General features: G+C 44.6%; 1 protein-coding gene across 1 annotated transcript in view; it reads left to right on the top strand.

The window, feature by feature from the left end:
• The window catches only part of LOC112220333 (whirlin-like), a 141,095-nt gene extending 123,570 nt beyond the window's left edge, over nucleotides 1-17,525 (top strand). The window contains exons 8-12 of the mRNA XM_024382152.2: nucleotides 5,970-6,041; nucleotides 6,872-7,439; nucleotides 7,637-7,794; nucleotides 8,318-8,440; nucleotides 16,058-17,525. Of these exons, the coding sequence (XP_024237920.1) occupies nucleotides 5,970-6,041; nucleotides 6,872-7,439; nucleotides 7,637-7,794; nucleotides 8,318-8,440; nucleotides 16,058-16,240 (1,104 nt within the window). The 3' untranslated portion in view covers nucleotides 16,241-17,525. The remainder of the gene's footprint in view (nucleotides 1-5,969; nucleotides 6,042-6,871; nucleotides 7,440-7,636; nucleotides 7,795-8,317; nucleotides 8,441-16,057) is intronic.
• Nucleotides 17,526-20,823: the final 3,298 nt, after the last annotated feature.

The raw sequence follows: 20,823 nt of genomic DNA, 5'->3' as shown, positions 1-20,823 counted from the left end.
CATAACAATCTATAGACATGCTGAGATAAAACAACACACTGACAGAATTCAGCCAGCCTTCACAAAATCATAACAATCTATAGACATGCTGAGATAAAAGAACACACTGACAGAATTCAGCCAGCCTTCACAAAATCATAACATGCAAATACAGTTGAAGTCGGAAGATGACATACACTTAGGTTGGAGTCATTCAAATTTGCTTTTCAACCACTCCACAAATTTCTTCTTAACAAACTATAGTTTTGGCAAATCGGTCAGGACATCTACTTTCTGCATGACACAAGTAAGTTTTCCAGCAATTGTTTACAGACAGATTATTTCACTTATAATTCACTGTATCACTTTTCCAGTGGGTCAGAAGTTTACATACACTAAGTTGACTGTGCCTTTAAACAGCTTGGAAAATTCCAGAAAATGATGTCATGGCTTTAGAATCCTTCTGATAGGCTAATTGACAGAATTTGAGTCAATTGGAGGTGTACCTGTGGATGTATTTCAAGGACTACCTTCAAACTCAGTGCCTCTTTGCTTGAAATCATGGGAGATCAAAAGATATCAGCAAGAACTTTGAAAAAAAATTGTAGACTTCCAAAAGTCTGGTTCATCCTTGTGAGCAATTTCCAAACGCCTGAAAGTACCACGTTCATCTGTGCAAACAATAGTACGCAAGTATATCCACCATGGGACCACGCAGCCGTCATACCGCTCAGGAAGGAGACGCGTTCTGTCTCCTAGAGATGAACGTGTGAAACTGAAGGCACGAACCACTGCTTTTAATCAGGGCAAGGTGTCTGGTAACATGACTGAATACAAACAGTGCAGCTATTCCCTCCGCAAGGCTATCAAACAAGCTAAGCGCCAGTACAGAGACAAAGTAGAATCTCAATTCAACGGCTCAGACACAAGAGGTATGTGGCAGGGTCTACAGTCAATCACGGACTACAGGAAGAAACCCAGCCCAGTCACGGACCAGGATGTCTTGCTCCCAGGCAGACTAAATAACTTTTTGCCCGCTTTGAGGACAATACAGTGCCACTGACACGGCCTGCAACGGAATCATGCGGTCTCTCCTTCACTGCAGCCGAAGTGAGTAAGACATTTAAACGTGTTAACCCTCGCAAGGCTGCAGGCCCAGACGGCATCCCCAGCCGCGCCCTCAGAGCATGCGCAGACCAGCTGGCCGGTGTGTTTACGGACATATTCAACCAATCCCTATACCAGTCTGCTGTTCCCACATGCTTCAAGAGGGCCACCATTGTTCCTGTTCCCAAGAAAGCTAAGGTAACTGAGCTAAACGACTACCGCCCGTAGCACTCACATCCGTCATCATGAAGTGCTTTGAGAGACTAGTCAAGGACCATATCACCTCCACCCTACCTGACACCCTTGACCCACTCCAATTTGCTTACCGCCCAAATAGGTCCACAGACGATGCAATCTCAACCACACTGCACACTGCCCTAACCCATCTGGACAAGAGGAATACCTATGTGAGAATGCTGTTCATCGACTACAGCTCGGCATTCAACACCATAGTACCCTCCAAGCTCGTCATCAAGCTCGAGACCCTGGGTCTCGACCCCGCCCTGTGCAACTGGGTACTGGACTTCCTGACGGGCCGCCCCCAGGTGGTGAGGGTAGGCAACAACATCTCCTCCCCGCTGATCCTCAACACTGGGGCCCCACAAGGGTGCGTTCTGAGCCCCCTCCTGTACTCCCTGTTCACCCACGACTGCGTGGCCATGCACGCCTCCAACTCAATCATCAAGTTTGCGGACGACACAACAGTGGTAGGCTTGATTACCAACAATGAGACGGCCTACAGAGAGGAGGTGAGGGCCCTCGGAGTGTGGTGTCAGGAAAATAACCTCACACTCAACGTCAACAAAACTAAGGAGATGATTGTGGACTTCAGGAAACAGCAGAGGGAACACCCCCATCCACATCGATGGAACAGTAGTGGAGAGGGTAGCAAGTTTTAAGTTCCTCGGCATACACATCACAGACAAACTGAATTGGTCCACTCACACAGACAGCATCGTGAGGAAGGCGCAGCAGCGCCTCTTCAACCTCAGGAGGCTGAAGAAATTCGGCTTGTCACCAAAAGCACTCACAAACTTCTACAGATGCACAATCGAGAGCATCCTGGCGGGCTGTATCACCGCCTGGTATGGCAACTGCACCGCCCTCAACCGTAAGGCTCTCCAGAGGGTAGTGAGGTCTGCACAACGCATCACCGGGGCAAACTACCTGCCCTCCAGGACACCTACACCACCCGATGCTACAGGAAGGCCATAAAGATCATCAAGGACATCAACCACCCGAGCCACTGCCTGTTCACCCCGCTGTCATCCAGAAGGCGAGGTCAGTACAGGTGCATCAAAGCTGGGACCGAGAGACTGAAAAACAGCTTCTATCTCAAGGCCATCAGACTGTTAAACAGCCACCACTAACATTGAGTGGCTACTGCCAACATACTGTCAATGACACTGACTCTACTCCAGCCACTTTAATCATGGGAATTGATGGGAAATTATGTAAATATATCACTAGCCACTTTAAACAATGCTACCTTATATAATGTTACTTACCCTACATTGTTCATCTCATATGCATACGTTGATACTGTACTCTATATCATCGACTGCATCCTTATGTAATACATGTATCACTAGCCACTTTAACTATGCCACTTGGTTTACATACTTATCTCATATGTATATACTGTACTCGATATCATCTACTGTATCTTGCCTATGCTGCTCTGTACCATCACTCATTCATATATCCTTATGTACATATTCTTTATCCCCTTACACTGTGTATAAGACAGTAGTTTTTTTTTTTTTTGGAATTGTTAGTTAGATTACTTGCTCGTTATTACTGCATTGTCGGAACTAGAAGCACAAGCATTTCGCTACACTCGCATTAACATCTGCTAACCATGTGTATGTGACAAATAAAATTTGATTTGATTTGATTTTGATTTGAACGTACTTTGTGTGCAAAAACTGCAAATCAATCCCAGAATAACAGCAGAAGACCTTGTGAAGATGCTGGAGGACACAGGTACAAAATTATCTATATCCACAGTAAAATGAGTCCTATATCGACATAACCTGAAAGGCTGCTTAGCAAGGAAAAAGCCACTGCTCCAAAGCCACCATAAAAAAGCCAGACTGCGGTTTGCAACTGCACAAGGGGACAAAGATCGTACATTTTGGAGAAATGTCCTCTGGTCTGATGAAACAAAAATAGAGCTGTTTTGCCATAATGATGAATTGTTATGTTTGGAGGAAAAGGGGGAGGCTTGCAAGCCGAAGAACACCATCCCAACCGTGAAGCACGGGAGTGGCAGCATCATGTTGTGAGGGTGCTTTTCTGTAGGAGGGACTGGTGCACTTCACAAATAGATGGCATCATGAGGGTGGAAAACGATGTGGATATATTGAAGCAACATCTCAAGACATCAGTCAGGAAGTTAAAGCTTGGTCGCAAATGGGTCTTCCAAATGGACAATGACCTCAAGCATACTTCTAAAGTTGTGTCAATATGGCTTAAGGACAACAAAGTCAAGGTATTGGAGTGGCCATCACAAAGCCCTGACCTCAATACCATAGAAGATTTGTGGGCAGAACTGAAAAAGCGTGTGCGAGCAAGGAAGCCTACAAACCTAACTCAGTTACACCAGCTCTGTCCAAAGGAATGGGGCAAAATTCCCCCAACTTATTGTGGGAAGCTTGTGGAAGGCTACCCGAAACTTTTGACCCAAGTCAAACAATTTAAAGGCAATGCTACCAAATAGTAGAGTCTATGTAAACTTGTGACCCACTGGGAATGTGATGAAAAACAGGGAAGTTTTACTGGGATTAAATTTATCAACCTTTGATACCGTTTGGAAATCAATTTGAGGTTTGTCAGACTGTCTTAAAATTGTTTCAATCTTTGAAGCTTCTGGCTTGTCCAGTGTTTGCTGCACAGAGTGAATAAAGTGTTGCATCTGCAAAAGATCACCTCAGCACCACCACAGACTGGTCTTCCCTGGCTGTCTGAACCTGTCACCATCTGATCCTGCTAAGACATGATGAGCATAGTATTATACCAACTTCTTATACCATGTCAGTGTGAAAAGTAGAGAATTAGCTAGGGACACTGGCAGATCAATAACCTTACATTGCTAAACTGACTCTAATAAAAACTCACATTGTGCTGGCAAAAAACTTCAGAATATCGGACTTTAATCATTTGGCCACTGGTGTCATTGTTTGATTCAGGTCTAGTGTGATTGAGGCAAAATAATAGCTAAAGTTATTGAGTTAGTTAGTTAACGCTAACCAACTTTTGGCAATCTCTAATAGTAATGGTACATCAACTGATGAAAACTAGCCAAGTTAATTTACTTCTGTTGAAACTGGACAAAAAGTCGATAAAACATTTCATACACTCAACAGCTGTTAGATACAGCTACCTGACAAATAGCTAGAGACTAGAGCTGAACTGGCTGTGGTTGCTACTAGCTAGCTAGTTCATTCTCTTCAGACAGAACTTCATTTGAGGGGGATGAATTATTACTGTAGCTAACGTTACATGTCAGTTACACTACTAGCTCAACACTGGGAATAAATATTTAAAATAGCAGTTACCTTGCCAGCTACATCAGTCAAATAAAGAGTATCCAGTTTCTGCTCTGCTTGTTTTTACTTCTCTGAGAAAAAGCGTAACACACACAGAGACAGCAGCACTGTGCCTTTCAGAAGCTTTGCCTTCACACAGCCTGTCTGCACGCTCTGTGGTGTCCACGCGGTCCTAAATCCAGCTGGCTGGAATTGCCATGCGGACTCTGAGGCGTCCGCATGGTCCTAAAGCACACCATTGCCGCTTTTGTTATCACAGTGCAATGATAAAACCAGGGGAGACAAAAATGCAATTTGTCATTTGGTCATGTCCCCGCCATTCCCAGTGAAAGTTGTGCCCCTGTATTGCAGTAAATGAATTGCCCGTAAGTACTCCCCGTGCTGTCAGTGAGCGTTTAATTAGACTGAAATTATGGGGCTTTTGTTTTGGTACAGGCAGAGTTTAATGAAGGGTCTGAACTCACTAAACAATCAACAGTGAACAACAGTTCATCCTGCACCATGCAGATATATTGGGTTTCTGTGCACCTTGTGTGAGTGCTGAGTACCCACTGTAGTATTGCATTCCAAACTTTGAGATTGAAAGGTGTAATATAGAGATTTAGAGGTGTGTGTTCAAGTTTCAGATTTTAAGTTTTGATGTCAAATGCACAAGTACAGTGAAATGCCTTTCTTGCAAACTCAAAACCCAACAATGCATTCATCAATGACAATGTATTACTAGAAAAAACACACAAGAAATAAGAATAAGAAATATGAAATAGACAATAAAGTAAGTAAGTAAGTAAGCATACTATATGCAGGAAATATTTTAAAAGTCCGTTCCAATACAGAGAACAGCAGCTTGCATGTGAGTGGGTGTGTGGGTGTGTAGAGTCAATATAAATGTATGTGCATATTATGTGTGAGTGGTTATAAAATTATGGAGTGAGTGCTTGTGTGTGTTTTTAGAGTGAGAGTGAAAGTGTGTGTGAGTGTGTATAGAGAAATGTTTGTGTGTGCATTTGTGTTTGTGTGTGTGTGACGAGTACCCACCTGTAGTATTGCATTCCAAACGTTGAGATTACAATGTAGATTTACATTTATTTAGAATGATTAGTATATTTAGAACGATATTGAGTTATTTTTCCTCCCTCTTAGAGATGAAACAACTCCTATGAAATGCAATTTGGACTCCACATTTGCTTTAGGATAAATAAGCAGCTGTTCACGTAACCTCCCTCTCTCTCGCTGTCTCTCTCTCTCTCCCTCCTCTCTCTCTCTCTTCTCTTTCTACCCTCGTCTCCCCCCTATTTTCCCTCCTCTCTCTCTCTCTCTCTCTCTCTCTCTCAGAATGACAGTATGGTGGACAGTAATGGGGAGGAGTCTCAAGAGAGTCTGGATGTACTGTCTGACGTCTCTCTGGTGAGCCCCGCAGTCAGGCCCAGAACCATAACCTCATAAAGATGGACAGAGCAGAGGTTGGAGGAAGGGATGGAGGGAAAAAACAACAAGCTGGAAATGAAAGAGCGACAAGAAGAGGAAGCAACGAATATGCAGTTTGAACTCTTATAGCCTATTTCTTTCTTTCCTGTGGAGGAGTCTGTTTAGAGTTAGAGGATAGCATACATTTTTCCTCCGCTTCCTCTTCCTCCTCCTCCCTCCTTACTAAGGAGGAACTTGCTCTCTGTCTGACACCTGAGGTAAAAGCTCTAATCAGAAACACACAAACACAAACAAGAATACCTACCACAGTTACCAGAGCAACGGTAACCGATGTCGACAGGAGGCTGTGTTGGTTCCAAGGCGATGTAATGTGGGACACAGAAAGCAAAGACCTGAAGAGTCTTAAAAACACCTCAACTCCATTCAGCCAGAACATATTTGTGTTGGTTTTGATTGCTTTCTCTTGCTATTTTTAAACCCATGAATCACTTCATTCATTCTCTCCCCGCTCCTGTTGCTGTTTTCATTGTTCATTTCTCAGTTGGTTTTGGTTGGAGGGGAGAGCTTGTTGCCGGGGACACAGCGGACTGGGAAGGTGTAACCTGAGGTTACACAAAGACCATGTTTAGCTGTGGGGCTCAACTGAATCCTGGCCTAACTGAATGAGTTGTGTTGAATTCTGAGGCGTGATAATTGGTAGTGTGTGTGTGTGTGTGTGTGGAATGAGGAGATTCCAGAGATGTGCTGTAGTATATGAGTGTTTTGTGGGATGAAAGGAATGTGATCTGTTTGTTCTCCTCTTATCTTAGGATGAGGTGCATTCCACATCCGAATCTCCCCCCACCTTCAACCCCCCACCCCCCCCAGGGCTGCAGAGGCATCTCAGCAGACGAGACCAGGTCAAAAAACGCCCTTCCTCCGAATCCTCCTATTCTGGACTCTACTTCACCGCCCCTGCCCATAACCCACCCAAGGACCAGAGGGGGAACCAAGGGTCCCCCTGCTCACCCAAGGTCCACCTCCAAAAGGATTTCTCCGTCCCCCATAAGAGGGACCCCTCCGTCCCCCATAAGAGGGACCCCTCTGTCCCCCTTAAGAAGGAGATGGCAACTTCCAAGTGTTCCATGGTCAACAAGCACGCCATAGGCCCCTTCCCTAGAGTCCAGTCATCTATTAAGACCACCAAACCTGCCACCCCCTCCCCATATCTACCCCCTCCCCCTCCACTCCCTGCCCCATCCACACCCCCTCTCCTTCCACACAGCCCGGACAAGGCCTCCTCTGGCTCCAACAAACAGCACTTTGTCATGGTGGAGGTCCACAGGCCCAATGCAGAGTCTGACGTCAACAAGGTGCGGTCCCTGCCCCAGTCACGAGGTAAGAGGCATGGAGGGAGTAGGTTGGAGGAAAAGCTAGAGTTGGACTCCGAAAACCACGAGACCAGATTTGGACGTGAAGGATTGGTTACACAAATAAGAGGAAGTGCATGTTTATGTGTAATCATGGGTGTATGTATTTCTGCCTGAGTGTGTCCCTGTGCCAGTCTCTAACCTTCTGCACCCATCCCCTCCAAGGTGCCACCCTGTCCCAGCTGTCAGACAGTGGACAGACACTGAGCGAGGACAGCGGGGTGGACATTAGCGAGTCGGGGCGACTCAGCAGGGAAAGCAGTCCCCACACACGCCCCCCACGAGACCCCAAGGGGGCACGTGGGGACAGCACCGCCAAACCGGTGAGGAGGACACACCAGCGGGGAGAAAGACGACACAGAAAGAGGGAGATGTATGGATGGATGAATGGATGGATGGAGCTGAAAGGGAGGGATTACAAGAAGAGAAACAGACAAACAGAGCTGGGTTGTCCTCTGTCACTGCTCACTCTATCTGAAGCTTGTTCTCAATCCTAACTGTCCTAACTTCTTTCTGTTTTATTCTTTCTTTATGTACACACAGTTTTCTTTCTTTGCTCATTGATACATTTTTGTCTTTTCAATGATTTCTCATCTATTCAATCACTTCCATCTCATCTCATACTGCGCTAGAGGTCTCTTGTTTCCTCTGCCTGTCCCTTTATGCTTATTGCTGATTAGTGGTTAGGTGGTGGGAAAATTGTTGATTGGTTCCTACCTTTATGGGTGGACCAATGTGTAACAAAGGTGCAAAAGAAAAGAGCTCATGGGTCTCCAGGGTGAATATTTGAGTAAAAAGCTGAGTTATATTATGCCCCCTCTCTTCTCTATCTCTCTCTCTCTGCAGCCGGGTCTCTTGGAGCGTACCTCCACACTGGTGAGGGTGGCAAAGAGTGCCAGCACCCTGGGCATCGCCATCGAAGGGGGTGCCAACACTCGCCAGCCCCTGCCACGTATCGTCACAATACAGGTGGGTCTCAAACAGCCTAGAATAAACCCTCATGCCCCTCACCCCTCTCACCCCTCCCTTTTCAAGTCATCTCCGAAATGACAGCTTGCCAGACAATATCCTGCACCTGTCAGAATTGATCTAGCCATGGTACTCTGTGTTCTGCAACTCTGCACTGTCATTGGCCCGTGCCGCCTCCTCTTCCACACATGGCTACACAACACAGCCTCTGTCAGATAAGTCTGTGGTTTCACACTGGAAGAGAACTCAAACTGAGATCCCTGGCTGCCATGCCATTGTTCCTCCACTCCAGAGGACTGGCAGATTTACCAGGGATGATTATAACCTTCAGAATAGACTCTATAGCAGGGCTCTGACACTCAGAGGGCCTGAGACAATGAGACAATGCTAAGCAATTATACATTTTATTTGTCACATGCGCCGCGTACATGCGCCATACTAGGCGGTGATGCAACCAGATGCTCTCAATGATGCAGCTGTGGAACTTTTTGAGGGTCTGAGGACCCATGCCAAATCTTTTCACTCTCCTGAGGGGAATAGGTGTTGTCATGCCCTCTTCACGACTGTCTTGGTGTGTTTGGACCATGATAGTTCATTGGTGATGTGGACACCAAGGAACTTGAAGCTCTCAACCTGCTCCACTACAGCCCCGTCGATGTAGTCCACGATCATCTCCTTTGTCTTGATCACGTTGAGGGAGAGGTTGTTGTCCTGGCACCACACTGCCAGGTCTCTGACCTCCTCCCTATAGGCTGTGTCATCATTGCCAGTGATCAGGCCTACCACTGTTGTGTCATCGGCAAACTTAAGGAAGGTGTTGGAGTCATGCATGGCAATGCAGTCATGGGTGAACAGGGAATACAGGATGGGACTGAGCATAAACCCCTGGGGGGCCCCCGTGTTGAGCATCAGTGTGGCAGATGTGTTGTTACCTACCCTTACTACCGGGGGTAGCCCGCTAGGAAGTCCAGGATCCAGTTGCAGAGGGAGGTATTTAGTCCCAGGGTCCTTAGCTTAGTGATGATCTTTGAAGGCTCTATGGTGTTGAACGCTGAGCTGTAGTCAATGAATAGCATTCTCATATAGGTGTTCCTTTTGTCCATGTGGAAAAGGGCAATGTGGAGTGCAATAGAGATTGCGTCATCTGTGGATCTGTTGGGGCGGTAAGCAAATTGGAGTGGGTCTAGGGTTTCTGGGATAATGGTGTTGATGTGAGCCATGACCAGCCTTTCAAACCACTTCATGGCTACAGACGTGAATGCTATGGGTCGGTAGTCATTTAGGCAGGTTACCTTGGTGTTCTTGGGCAGGGACTATGGTGGCCTGCTTGAAACATGTTGGTATTACAGACTCGGTCAGGGACAGGTTGAAAATGTCAGTGAAGACACTTGCCAGTTGGTCAGCGCATGCCCAGAGTACATGTCCTGGTAATCTGTCTGGCCCTGCAGCTTTGTGAATGTTGACCTGTTTAAAGGTCTTACTCACATTGTCTATGGAGAGCGTGATCACACAGTCATCAAGTACAGCTGGTGCTCTCATGCTTCAGTGTTGCTTTCCTCAAAGCGTGCATAGAAGTCATTTAGCTCATCTGGTAGGTTTGTGTCACTGGGCAGCTCACGGCTGTGCTTCCCTTTTTAGTCTGTAATAGTTTGCAAGCCCTGCCACATCAGGCGAACGTAGGATTCAATCTCATTATTGACGCTTTACCTGTTTGATGTTCGTCTGATTGCATAGCGGGATTTCTTAAAAGCTTCCTGATTAGAGTCCCGCTCCTTGAATGCGGCAGCTCTATCATTTAGCTCTGTGCGGATGTTGCCTGTAATCCATGGCTTCTGGTTGAGGTATGTACGTACGGTCACTATGGGGACGAGGTCATCGATGCACTTATTGATGAAACCTGTGACTGATGTGGTGTACCCCTCAATGCCATCGGAAGAATTGCGGAACATATTCCAGTCTGTGCTAGCAAAACAGTCCTGTAGCTTAGTATCTGCGTCATCTGACCACTTCCGTAATGAACGAGTCACTGGTACTTCCTGCTTTAACTTTTGCTTGTAAGAGGAATCAGGAGGATATAGTTATGGTCAGATTTGCCAAATGGAGGGCGAGGGAGAGCTTTGTACTCGTGTCTGTGTATGGAGTAAAGGTGGTCTAGAGTTTTTCCCTCTGGTTGCACATGCTGGTAGAAACTAGGTAAAACAGATTTAAGTTTCCTTGCATTAAAGTCCCCGGCCACTAGGAGCACCGTCTCTGGATGAGCATTTTTTTGTTTGCTTATGGCCTTATACAGCTCGTTGAGTGCAGTCTTAATGCCAGCATAGGTTTGTGGTGGTAAATAGACAGCTACGAAAAATATAGATGAAAACTCTCTTGGTAAATAGTGTGGTCTACAGCTTATCATGAGATACTCAGGCGAGCAAAACCTTGAGACTTCCTTAATATTAGAGTTTGTGCATCAGCTGTTAGTAACAAATAGACACAGACTTACCGGAGGCAGCTGTTCTATCTACCCGATATATTATCGCCGTCTCTTCTTCATGCCAATGACATTGCGTCCGACTTGTTAAATACAAATCTTTGTCCAGTATGAGGTGAGCAATCGCTGTTCTGACTTTTCAGAGCCTCTTTTCTGTCAAAAGAGACAGTGGCAGCAACATTAGGTACAAAATCATTTACAAATAATACAAAAAAACACACACAATTGGTTAGGAGCCCGTAAAACGGCAGCCATCTCCCCCGGCAGCCATCTCCCCCGGCCCCATTATTTATGCAGCATGTTCCGTGTTTTAATGGTATGCTTGTGAAAAACCCCTGCAAACAATTAGGGGTTTACATTTAAATATTACAGTAGCCATGGCAATAGGGTCAAAAATCAACCCTGTGATGTCGTGACTAAGGTTAGACGTCCGTGGGTGTGGCTAGTTCAAGTCCAGCTCAGGTAAATATTGCCCTTTACCCTTGCCAGGTGCTTTACATGAATGTCTAACTGTAAGAGTACATTAAATGTGTTTTTTGGGTTCCAAGCACCCTTTCATTTGTTTAATCAAGAGGATAAGAGTTGATCATGTTCTCTCCCTTTACCTGAAGGAGTACATCCACTGAGAGCAGTGACTGTTATGTGAAATAAAGGGTTGGCTGAACTGAGGGTAATACCACCGTACCTGGCTGTAGCTCTGCTCTGTTCAGGTCTGTTTGTGTCTCTTTTGATTAACCTAAAGAGTGAGGAGAGAGGAGGGCTGGGAAGGGAGCTGTGCTGTTCTGTGGAGTTCAGAGAACCACTGAAAGCCCTCCCGCTCAAAATATGCTTTGGTGAGAGGCTAATGAAAAATAAAAGAGCCGCTGATTGCGAGCGGAGCGACAAAGGCTCTGACCGTGAAATCAGCATATTCAAAATCAAAGAGAGCAATGGAGGGAGGGAGATAGGGAGCTAGGAAGGGGAGAGAGATATACAGAGAGATGGAAGAGAAGATGGTACATAATAATAAAGGGGATTTAGACTGAGAAAGTTTGCAGAGAAGGGGAGGTAGGGGAGGAAGAGAGAGAGAGAGAGAGAGAGACAGGCAATCGAGCGAGTGACAGACAGGCATGGGAGGTTTCAATTTCAATGAAGGCTTTTGATGCCCAATGCAATCGCGGAGTAGTCAATACTGTTGATAAAGGGTTTGCCTCCTGAGACCGCTTGGAAGTAAATCTTAATCACCAAAGCTTTATTAAAATATCATCACCAAAGCGTTTTTAAAATGTCATCACCAAAGCGTTTTTAAAATGTCATCACCAAAACTTTATTAAAATGTCATCACCAAAGGGTTTTTAAAATGTCATCACCAAAGCTTTATTAAAATATCATCACCAAAGCGTTTTTAAAATGTCATCACCAAAGCGTTTTTAAAATGTCATCACCAAAACTTTATTAAAATGTCATCACCAAAGGGTTTTTAAAATGTCATCACCAAAGCTTTATTAAAATATCATCACCAAAGCGTTTTTAAAATGTCATCACCAAAGCGTTTTTAAAATGTCATCACCAAAACTTTATTAAAATGTCATCACCAAAGGGTTTTTAAAATGTCATCACCAAAGCTTTGTTAAAATATCATCACCAAAGCTGTGTTCTCTTGTTATCTATGCATTGTAGGCAGGCCCACATTATTTTAGCCATACAGGTCCCGTTTTTGATGTACGTTAAACCCCCGCCATGATGTAGGCTACATGTCCATGCCCATCATGAAACGAAAGATACCGGGGAACCTCGTAATTAGAAGTTATCTGCAACCTGTAAAAATGGCTAGTTTTCCGTTTCATATGTTGAAAACCGAAGCCTTCCCTTAGGCCTACTATAATGAAGGTTGGTTCAACAGCAATGTGTGTCTTTTTAATGTTGGTGATTTCATGATATCATTCATTACATTTTACATTTATTTATTGCTGGGGGTTTTTAAGAATAGATTGCTTATTTTTCCGTTTAGTTCTATTATAACCAAACATAGAATGATTCACCTTCCTGGTTTTATCGTGACAACGTCTGTGGTGCGCTTGGAATGCAACTTCTGAAGATGTGTGAATACGATCTGATCTGTAAAATAGTTCCGATTATGTTCTGAAAACACAGGCCTATTTGGGAGCAGTATGACAGTGAGTGGACATTCTCCCTTTCTCTTTATAGTGGATCTTTATCCAGCTACATTGTTTACATTGTTTTAATACTATATGCCCGCGGGGAGAAATGATGGTGCCAGTAAGTGTGACATAGCCTATTTAAAACAAGTTGTTTCGTTTAGTATTTGATTAGAATTATTTGTTCTATTTTTACACCTCATCAATAATTCATTTAATCTAGCTTATTTTCAATATTTGCCATGTCCATGCTCAGCTATAATACAATGTACATTAGGCCTAGCCCCTGTATCAGTGTGAGTGCTGTTAAAGCCATACAATTAGTTAGAACAATGTGGACTGCAAATGGGGCAACAAATTTAGCAAAGACAGGTCTACATTTTGTTATTACGTTCCAGTAAGCCATTTAACAAACTCTAACGGACTAACATCGGAATTGGAGTTGATTCCAAGGCAATAAATACACAACTTGAAGCAACCACATATTTCACCATTGTGCATGTTTTGATTGGCCAGTGAGGGGCCAAGCCTCTACACACACACAACTTTTTTATTCATCAGAACCCTGACCTTTTGCTCAATGCCACCAAGTTTTTTGCCGATAATTGTGATAGTGAAAATAGCATAAATATTTCTGACATGATCCTCAACCTATAACGCTACCTCCTGCGCTTAGATTTACCATTGCATTAGGTTTGTTAAAATAGAGCCCTATGTTTCTGGCTCTTCCTGAATGATTACTTACTCACACCATACTCACACTAATACACAAATAAAGTATTCACAACCATTCACAATTCCTAACAGATTCATTTAATTCAGGATCATATACTTTTGCATCAAATCTTCAATAGATGCTCCCTGGGTCTAAACAGCACCAACATAGTCTTATAGTAAGTAGTAAATTTAGTTTAGCTTGATGTCTGTCAAGATGTAGAAATCTGAAGCATCCGTTTAGAACCAAATATAGTGCATCAACAACATAGCTCGGGCAAAAGGAAGCTCTCTCATCCATTTATACAGATGATACAATCTTATACTCAGCTGGCTCATTTGTGTTAAATGCTCTACAACAAAGCTTTCTTAGTGTCCAACAAGCTTTCTCTACCCTTAACCTTGTTCTGAAAACCTCCAAAAACAAAGGTCATGTGGTTTGGTAAGAAGAATGCCCTTCTCCCCACAAGTGTGATTACTACCTCTGAGGGTTTAGAGCTCATACAAGTACTTGGGAGTATGGTTAGACGGTACACTGTCCTTCTCTCAGCACATATCAAAGCTGAAGACTAAAGTTAAATCTAGATAAGGTTTCCTCTATCGTAATCGCTCCTCTTTCACCCCAGTTGCCAACTAACCCTGATTCAGATGAGCATCCTACCCATGCTAAATTACGGAGACGTAATTTATCGATCGACAGGTAAGAGTGCTCTCGTGCGGCTAGATGTTCTTTACCATTCGGCCATCAGATTTGCCACCAATGCTCCTTATAGGACACATCCCTGCACTCTATACTCCTGTAAACTGGTCATCTCTGTATACCCGTCGCAAGGCCCACTGGTTGATGATTATTTATAAAAACCCTCTTAGGCCTCACTCCCCCCTATCTGAGATACCTACTGCAGCCTTCACCCTCCACATACAACACCCGTTCTGCCAGTCACATTCTGTTATAGGTCCCCAAAGTACACACATCCCTGGGTCTCTCCTCTTTTCAGTTAGCGACTGGAATGAGCTGCAACAAACACTCAAACTGGACAGTTTTATCTCAATCTCTTCATTCAAAGACTCAATCATGGACACTCTTACGGACAGTTGTGGCTGCTTTGCCAGATGTATTGTTGTCACTACCTTCTTGCCCTTTGTGCTGTTGTCTGTGCCCAATAATGTCTGTACCATGTTTTGTGCTGCTACCATGTTGTGTTGCTACCATGTTGTTGTTATGTTGTGTTGCTACCATGCTGTGTTGTCATGTGTTGCTGTCTTAGATCTCTCTTTATGTAGTGTTGTCTCTCTTGTCGTGATGTGTGTTTTGTCCTATATTTATATATATTTTGTACAAAATAAAAATGAATCCCAGCCCCGCAGGAGGCCTTTTGACTTTTGATATAAAAAATTAATAAAATAAAACTGGGAGAAGATGGAGCTAGATGAAACTTGGCTGACATTCTTCTCATCAATGAAACATTCGATCTCAATACAGTTTTCAGTTCCCAAAACTACAGTCTGTTACGAATAGAGTCAAAGTTTTGTAGGCTTGACCCTTTGCCAAAATTGCAAAAAATGGTGTTGTTAAGAAGGAGAAGGCCTTCACAGAGAAGGCGTTCCCTAACGGAAATATGCAAATACATGCTAAAATAAGGCTAGGATAGCATCTAGGATCTTGCTAGCTAGGATCTTGCTAGCTCGTGCTTGGCTTTGCCCACCTGCTCGCTTGTTTTGCCCACTATGCTTAATTTGCTCTCATTGGAAACGATGCCGGTGATATATCTTGGGTTAGTTACCAGTATCTTTGGTTTTACTCTTGTAGTATCTTTAGTCTCAGGTCATCACAGTCCATGTGAACGTTCCAAATGAGATGGCTACCTATATGTATATATCTACCCCCATACATTCGTACCCCTGCACATCAACACAGTACTGGTACCCCGTGTATATTGCCAAGTTATTGTTACTCATTGTGTATTTATTCATCGTGTTATAATTTTTTCGAGTTTTTTTCTTCTATTTTTCTCTGTGCATTGTTGGGAAGGACCCGTAAGTAAACATTTCACTGTTAGTCTACACCTGTTGTTTACAAAACATGTGACAAATACAATTTGATTTGATTTGAGCTGAGGGACTGGAACAGTGGTGAGAGATGAGATCACAAAGGTCCTTTTGCTTCCTGGTTTATTAGTAATTGTAACAGTGACGATGTGCCAACGAGTGTTTGTCGTCTGTTTGTGCTCTCTTTATCACAAATAAATGTTCTAGGTCTCTCTCTCTCTCTCTCCCTCTCTCTCTCAGAGGGGCGGTTCGGCACACAACTGCGGGCAGCTGCAGGTGGGTCAGGTAATCCTGGAGGTAAACGGGGTTTCCCTGAGGGGCCGGGAGCACAGGGACGCAGCGCGCCTCATCGCTGAGGCTTTCAAGACCAAAGAGAGAGAACACGTGGACTTCCTGGTCACAGAGTTCAACGTGGCACTGTAGGAGGAAGGAAAGGAAGAAGTGAAGGAGAGAGAGACTCTTATCATGGAGGAAGGAGGGACAGGGGCTACAGAGCTGGAGAGGACAGGGGGTGGCTGTGGGGGCAAAGCGGCATAGTCCTACACACTGTTCTGTACATGGGTTCATCTACCAACCTTTATCTGGCCTCACCATCCTCAACATCCTCCAGCTTTAGCCCCAAAACAAGACACGGACACAGTTGCACTCTAAGTTGAGAAGTTCTGATTTTCATGGACTTTCACCATCCTTGTGACCTTGGTTTTTAGGATACTCCCTGCAGCAGTCATCTCTCTGGACACCTTATTTTATGTGTTTATGGCAATCTCATGTACTGTCACTCTTTCTGTGTTGGCTAGTGGCTTCATCCTGTGGATCTCAAATGGACAATTGGACAATGACTCCATCAGCACTAGAGCTCTGGCAGAAGATATGCTCCTGAAGCGGTCCGTTAGTGGTCAGTTAGCGGTCAGTGTCTACTAACCTGCGTCAGTCTGAGAGACTAACAGCACACGCAAGAGACACAGGCTGTGTCGCAAATAGCACCCTATTCCAATATAGCGCACTACCTTTGACCAGAACCCTATGTGCCCTGGTAAATAGTAGTGCACTAAATAGGGAATAAGGTGGGACGCAAGCCAGCCTTCCATCCAGCAGATGGAAGAGGCAGGAGGAAACACCATTTTCCAATGACAGTTTGTTTTTGTAAATGTACAAATATAGATACTATACAATATATACATAAAGAAAATCTATGAATTATAGAAACCTACTATCTTACATGCTTAAAAAGTAGAATTCTTCAAAGTGTACTGTTAGGTCCCTTTTCTGCAAATGTGTCCCCAAGTGAAGAGTAATGGAGATGATTGTGTTTTAATTGCCCTCTCTGGCAGTGCTAGTCAGCCGTACTATTTGTGTTTACACAAGGGGCTTGCAGGGGCCTGCGTCACATAGTAATTACTGAGAGGTAGTAATGAGGCATTTGGGAAAGGAAACTGCTGCAGAAGCTCTCTCCGATACACACTCCCAGAACACATGTGGCCCAGCACACACACACACAGGCATGCCATCTTACCACACAAGCACACAAACAGGCAGAAGTCACTGTGGATTGATGGAGAGATGATGCTAAGAACTTGAAGAAGCACTTTATCCAATAATTGAACAGGAATGAGGAGCAAGTCATGGCAATCAGGAAGAGGAAAAGAGAAATAGAGAGAGGCGGAGAGACACAGAGAGACACAGAGAGAAAGACAGACAGAGAGACACAGAGAGACAGAGAGACACAGAGAGACACAGAGAGAAAGACAGACAGAGAGACACAGAGAGACACAGACAGAGAGACAGACAGAGAGACACAGAGACACAGAGAGACACAGAGAGAAAGACAGACAGAGAGACACAGAGAGACAGAGAGACAGACAGAGAGACACAGAGAGACAGAGAGACAGACAGAGAGACAGAGAGACAGAGAGACAGACAGAGAGACACAGAGAGACAGAGAGACAGACAGAGAGACACAGACAGACAGAGAGACACAGAGAGACAGAGAGACACAGAGAGACACAGAGAGACAGACAGACAGAGAGACACAGAGAGACAGAGAGACAGACAGAGAGACACAGAGACACAGAGAGACAGAGAGACAGACAGAGAGACACAGAGAGACACAGAGAGAGCACGAGCGAGAGAGAGACCAATGAAAGAACTGAGAAGTGCAGTAGTGGGGGATTATTTGTTTCCTCTCTGGGGGGAGAGGGGGTGTGCGAGGGAGGGGGAGAGAGAGTGAAGCGGTACATGTGCCATTCAGGGGAGTTTTAGCATTATAGCGGACAGAGAGAGAGAGACAGAGAGAGAGAGAGAACGACAGACAGAGAAAGGGACAGATAGAAGTTATTGATGTAGCAACAATAACCATCAAGTTTAAGTCAGGTTTCTCTTGATGCCCATTAACATACAAGTGCTTTGTTCACCCCATTCAGATAATAGAGATTTTCCATCATTTCAATCATTGTATATTTATGCAGCATCCCAAATGACACCCTTTTCTTATGGTGCACTACTTTTGACCAGGACCGATAGGGCTCTGGTAAAATGAAGTGCACTATATAGAGAATAGGGTGCCATTTGGGATGCAATAGTATTCTGTATGCATACTTAGGGTATGAGACACAATCATGAGAAGACTGCCCTTTTCCCTGCCAATGCCACCTCAAATGCTTAACATTCAGTGTGTGTGTGGGAGTGTGTGAGTGTGTCCTACTCCTATCCACAAGGCAGTCACTATTAAACACTGCTATCTGGGAGGAATTACATAGCTTCAGAAATGGTGGCTTTGTTCTCTGAGCCGTATCTTTACACTGTGCATATGACACAGACAGCCTTTCAGAGAGAGGGATGAGAGGAAGGTGTACTGTGTCTAACGTTGTTTCTACGTTGTTGCACTGGAGATAGGCAGAGAATGCAGAGCAAGGATCAGAGAGCAAAAGAGGTTGACCTGATGCAGGGGGGAGGGAAAGGCACACACACACACACACATTACACAGGTTGACCCGATGCAGGAGAGAGGGAAAGGCACACACACACATTACACAAAAACAAATACTCACACACTGGTCAATCCACGTTCTGCTTCTAACATGCTCTGAGACGTTGCGTAATGTCTACAGTGAACTTTCTTTTTGCACACACTGACTCAGGCATGACTCCACACACACTGACTCAGGCATGACTCCACACACACTGACTCAGGCATGACTCCACACACACTGACTCAGGCATGACTCCACACACAGGGACTCTTTCAAACACTGATAACATGTCTTGAAATGTCCCAAACAATCTTAGTAACACATTAACTACACCACATAAATGTGATTATATTATAGACATACAGTCAGTTGTCTACTCTGATGCCAAGCCATTCAACCATGCCCAAGCATCCAACGTAATTGTCTCCCCACGTCATATCAGGCTTTGAGGAATTCAATAAAGTTAAAAAAAAAAAATGTATTGGGATTACTTATTATTACTGCCCCTGGATCTGATGTTAATAACAGTCTGGCTTTCTCTTTAACCCATATTACAGAGTAATTCAGAGGGGAAGAGATGATGAAAGGAATCAGTCCAATCCAATGACAGGGTGATTAATCAGCGAATATGATGGAGAGGCAGGTGTCCTGTCTTGTGGCATGGACTTGGAAACAACACAGATGTGGGCTCTGTCCCAAATGGCACCCTGCTCACTATATAGTGCACTACTTCTGACCAGGGCCTGTAAGGTGCTGGTCAAAATCAGTGCACTATATACAGTGCATTCAGAAAGTATTCAGACCCTTTGACTTTTCCCACATTTTGTTACGCTATAGCCTTATTCTAAAATGTATTAAATCGTTTTTTCCTCTCATCAATTTACACACAATAACACATAATGACAAAACATACAGGTTTAGACATTTTTTGCAATTTGGAAATATCACATTTACATAAGTATTCAGACCCTTTACTCAGTACTTTGTTGAGGCACCATTGGCAGCGATTACAGCCTTGAGTCTCCTTGGGTATGATGCTACAAGCTTGGCACACCTGTATTTGGAAAGTTTCTCCCATTCTTCTCTGCAGATCCTCTCACACTCTGTCAGGTTGGTTGAGGAGCGTTGCTGCAAAGCGATTTTCAGGTCTCTCCAGAGATGTTCGATCTGGTTCTAGTCCTGGCTCTGGCTGGGCCAACAAAGGACACTTATCCCGAAGCCACTCCTGAGTTGTCTTGGATGCGTGCTTAGGGTCGTTGAACCTTCACCCAAGTTTGAGGTCCTGAGCGCTCTGGAGCAGGTATTCATCAAGGATCTCTCTGTACTTTGCTCCGTTCATCTTTCACTCGATCCTAACTAGTCTCCCAGTCTCTGCCGCTGAAAAACATCCCTGCAGCATGATCCTGCCAACACCATGCCTCACCGTAGGGATGGTGCCAGGTTTCCTCCAGATGTGACGCTTGGCATTCAGGCCAAAGAGTTCAATATTGGTTTCAATCAGACCAGAAAATCTTGTTTCTCATGGTCTGAGGGTCCTGTAGGTGCCTTTTGGCAAACACCAAGCGGGCTGTTATGTGCCTTTTACTGAGGAGTGACTTCCATCTGGCCACTCCTGATCCTGATTGGTGGAGTGCTGCAGAGATGGTTGTCCTTCTGGAAGGTTCTCCCATCTCCACAGAGGAACTTTGGAGCTCTGTCAGAGTGACCATCGGGTTCTTGGTCACCTCCCTGACCAAGGCCCTTTTCACCCGATTGCTCAGTTTGGCTGGGCGGCCAGCTTTAGGAAGAGTCTTGGTGGTTCCAAACTTCTTCCATTTAAGAATGATGGAGGCCACTGTGTTCTTGGGGACCTTCAGTGTTGAATAGATTTTTTGGTACCCTTCCCCAGATCTGTTCCTCGACACAATCCTGTCTCGGAGCTCTACGGACAATTCCTTCGATCTCATGACTTGGTTTAACTCTGACATTCACTGTCAACTGTGGGACCTTTATATAGACAGGTGTGTGCCTTTCCAAATCATGTCCAATCAATTGAAT

Source organism: Oncorhynchus tshawytscha, linkage group LG20 (genome assembly GCF_018296145.1).
Source record: "Oncorhynchus tshawytscha isolate Ot180627B linkage group LG20, Otsh_v2.0, whole genome shotgun sequence".
In the NCBI taxonomy this organism is placed as follows: Eukaryota; Metazoa; Chordata; class Actinopteri; order Salmoniformes; family Salmonidae; genus Oncorhynchus; species Oncorhynchus tshawytscha.
This window is presented reverse-complemented; position numbering and strand designations above follow the sequence as displayed.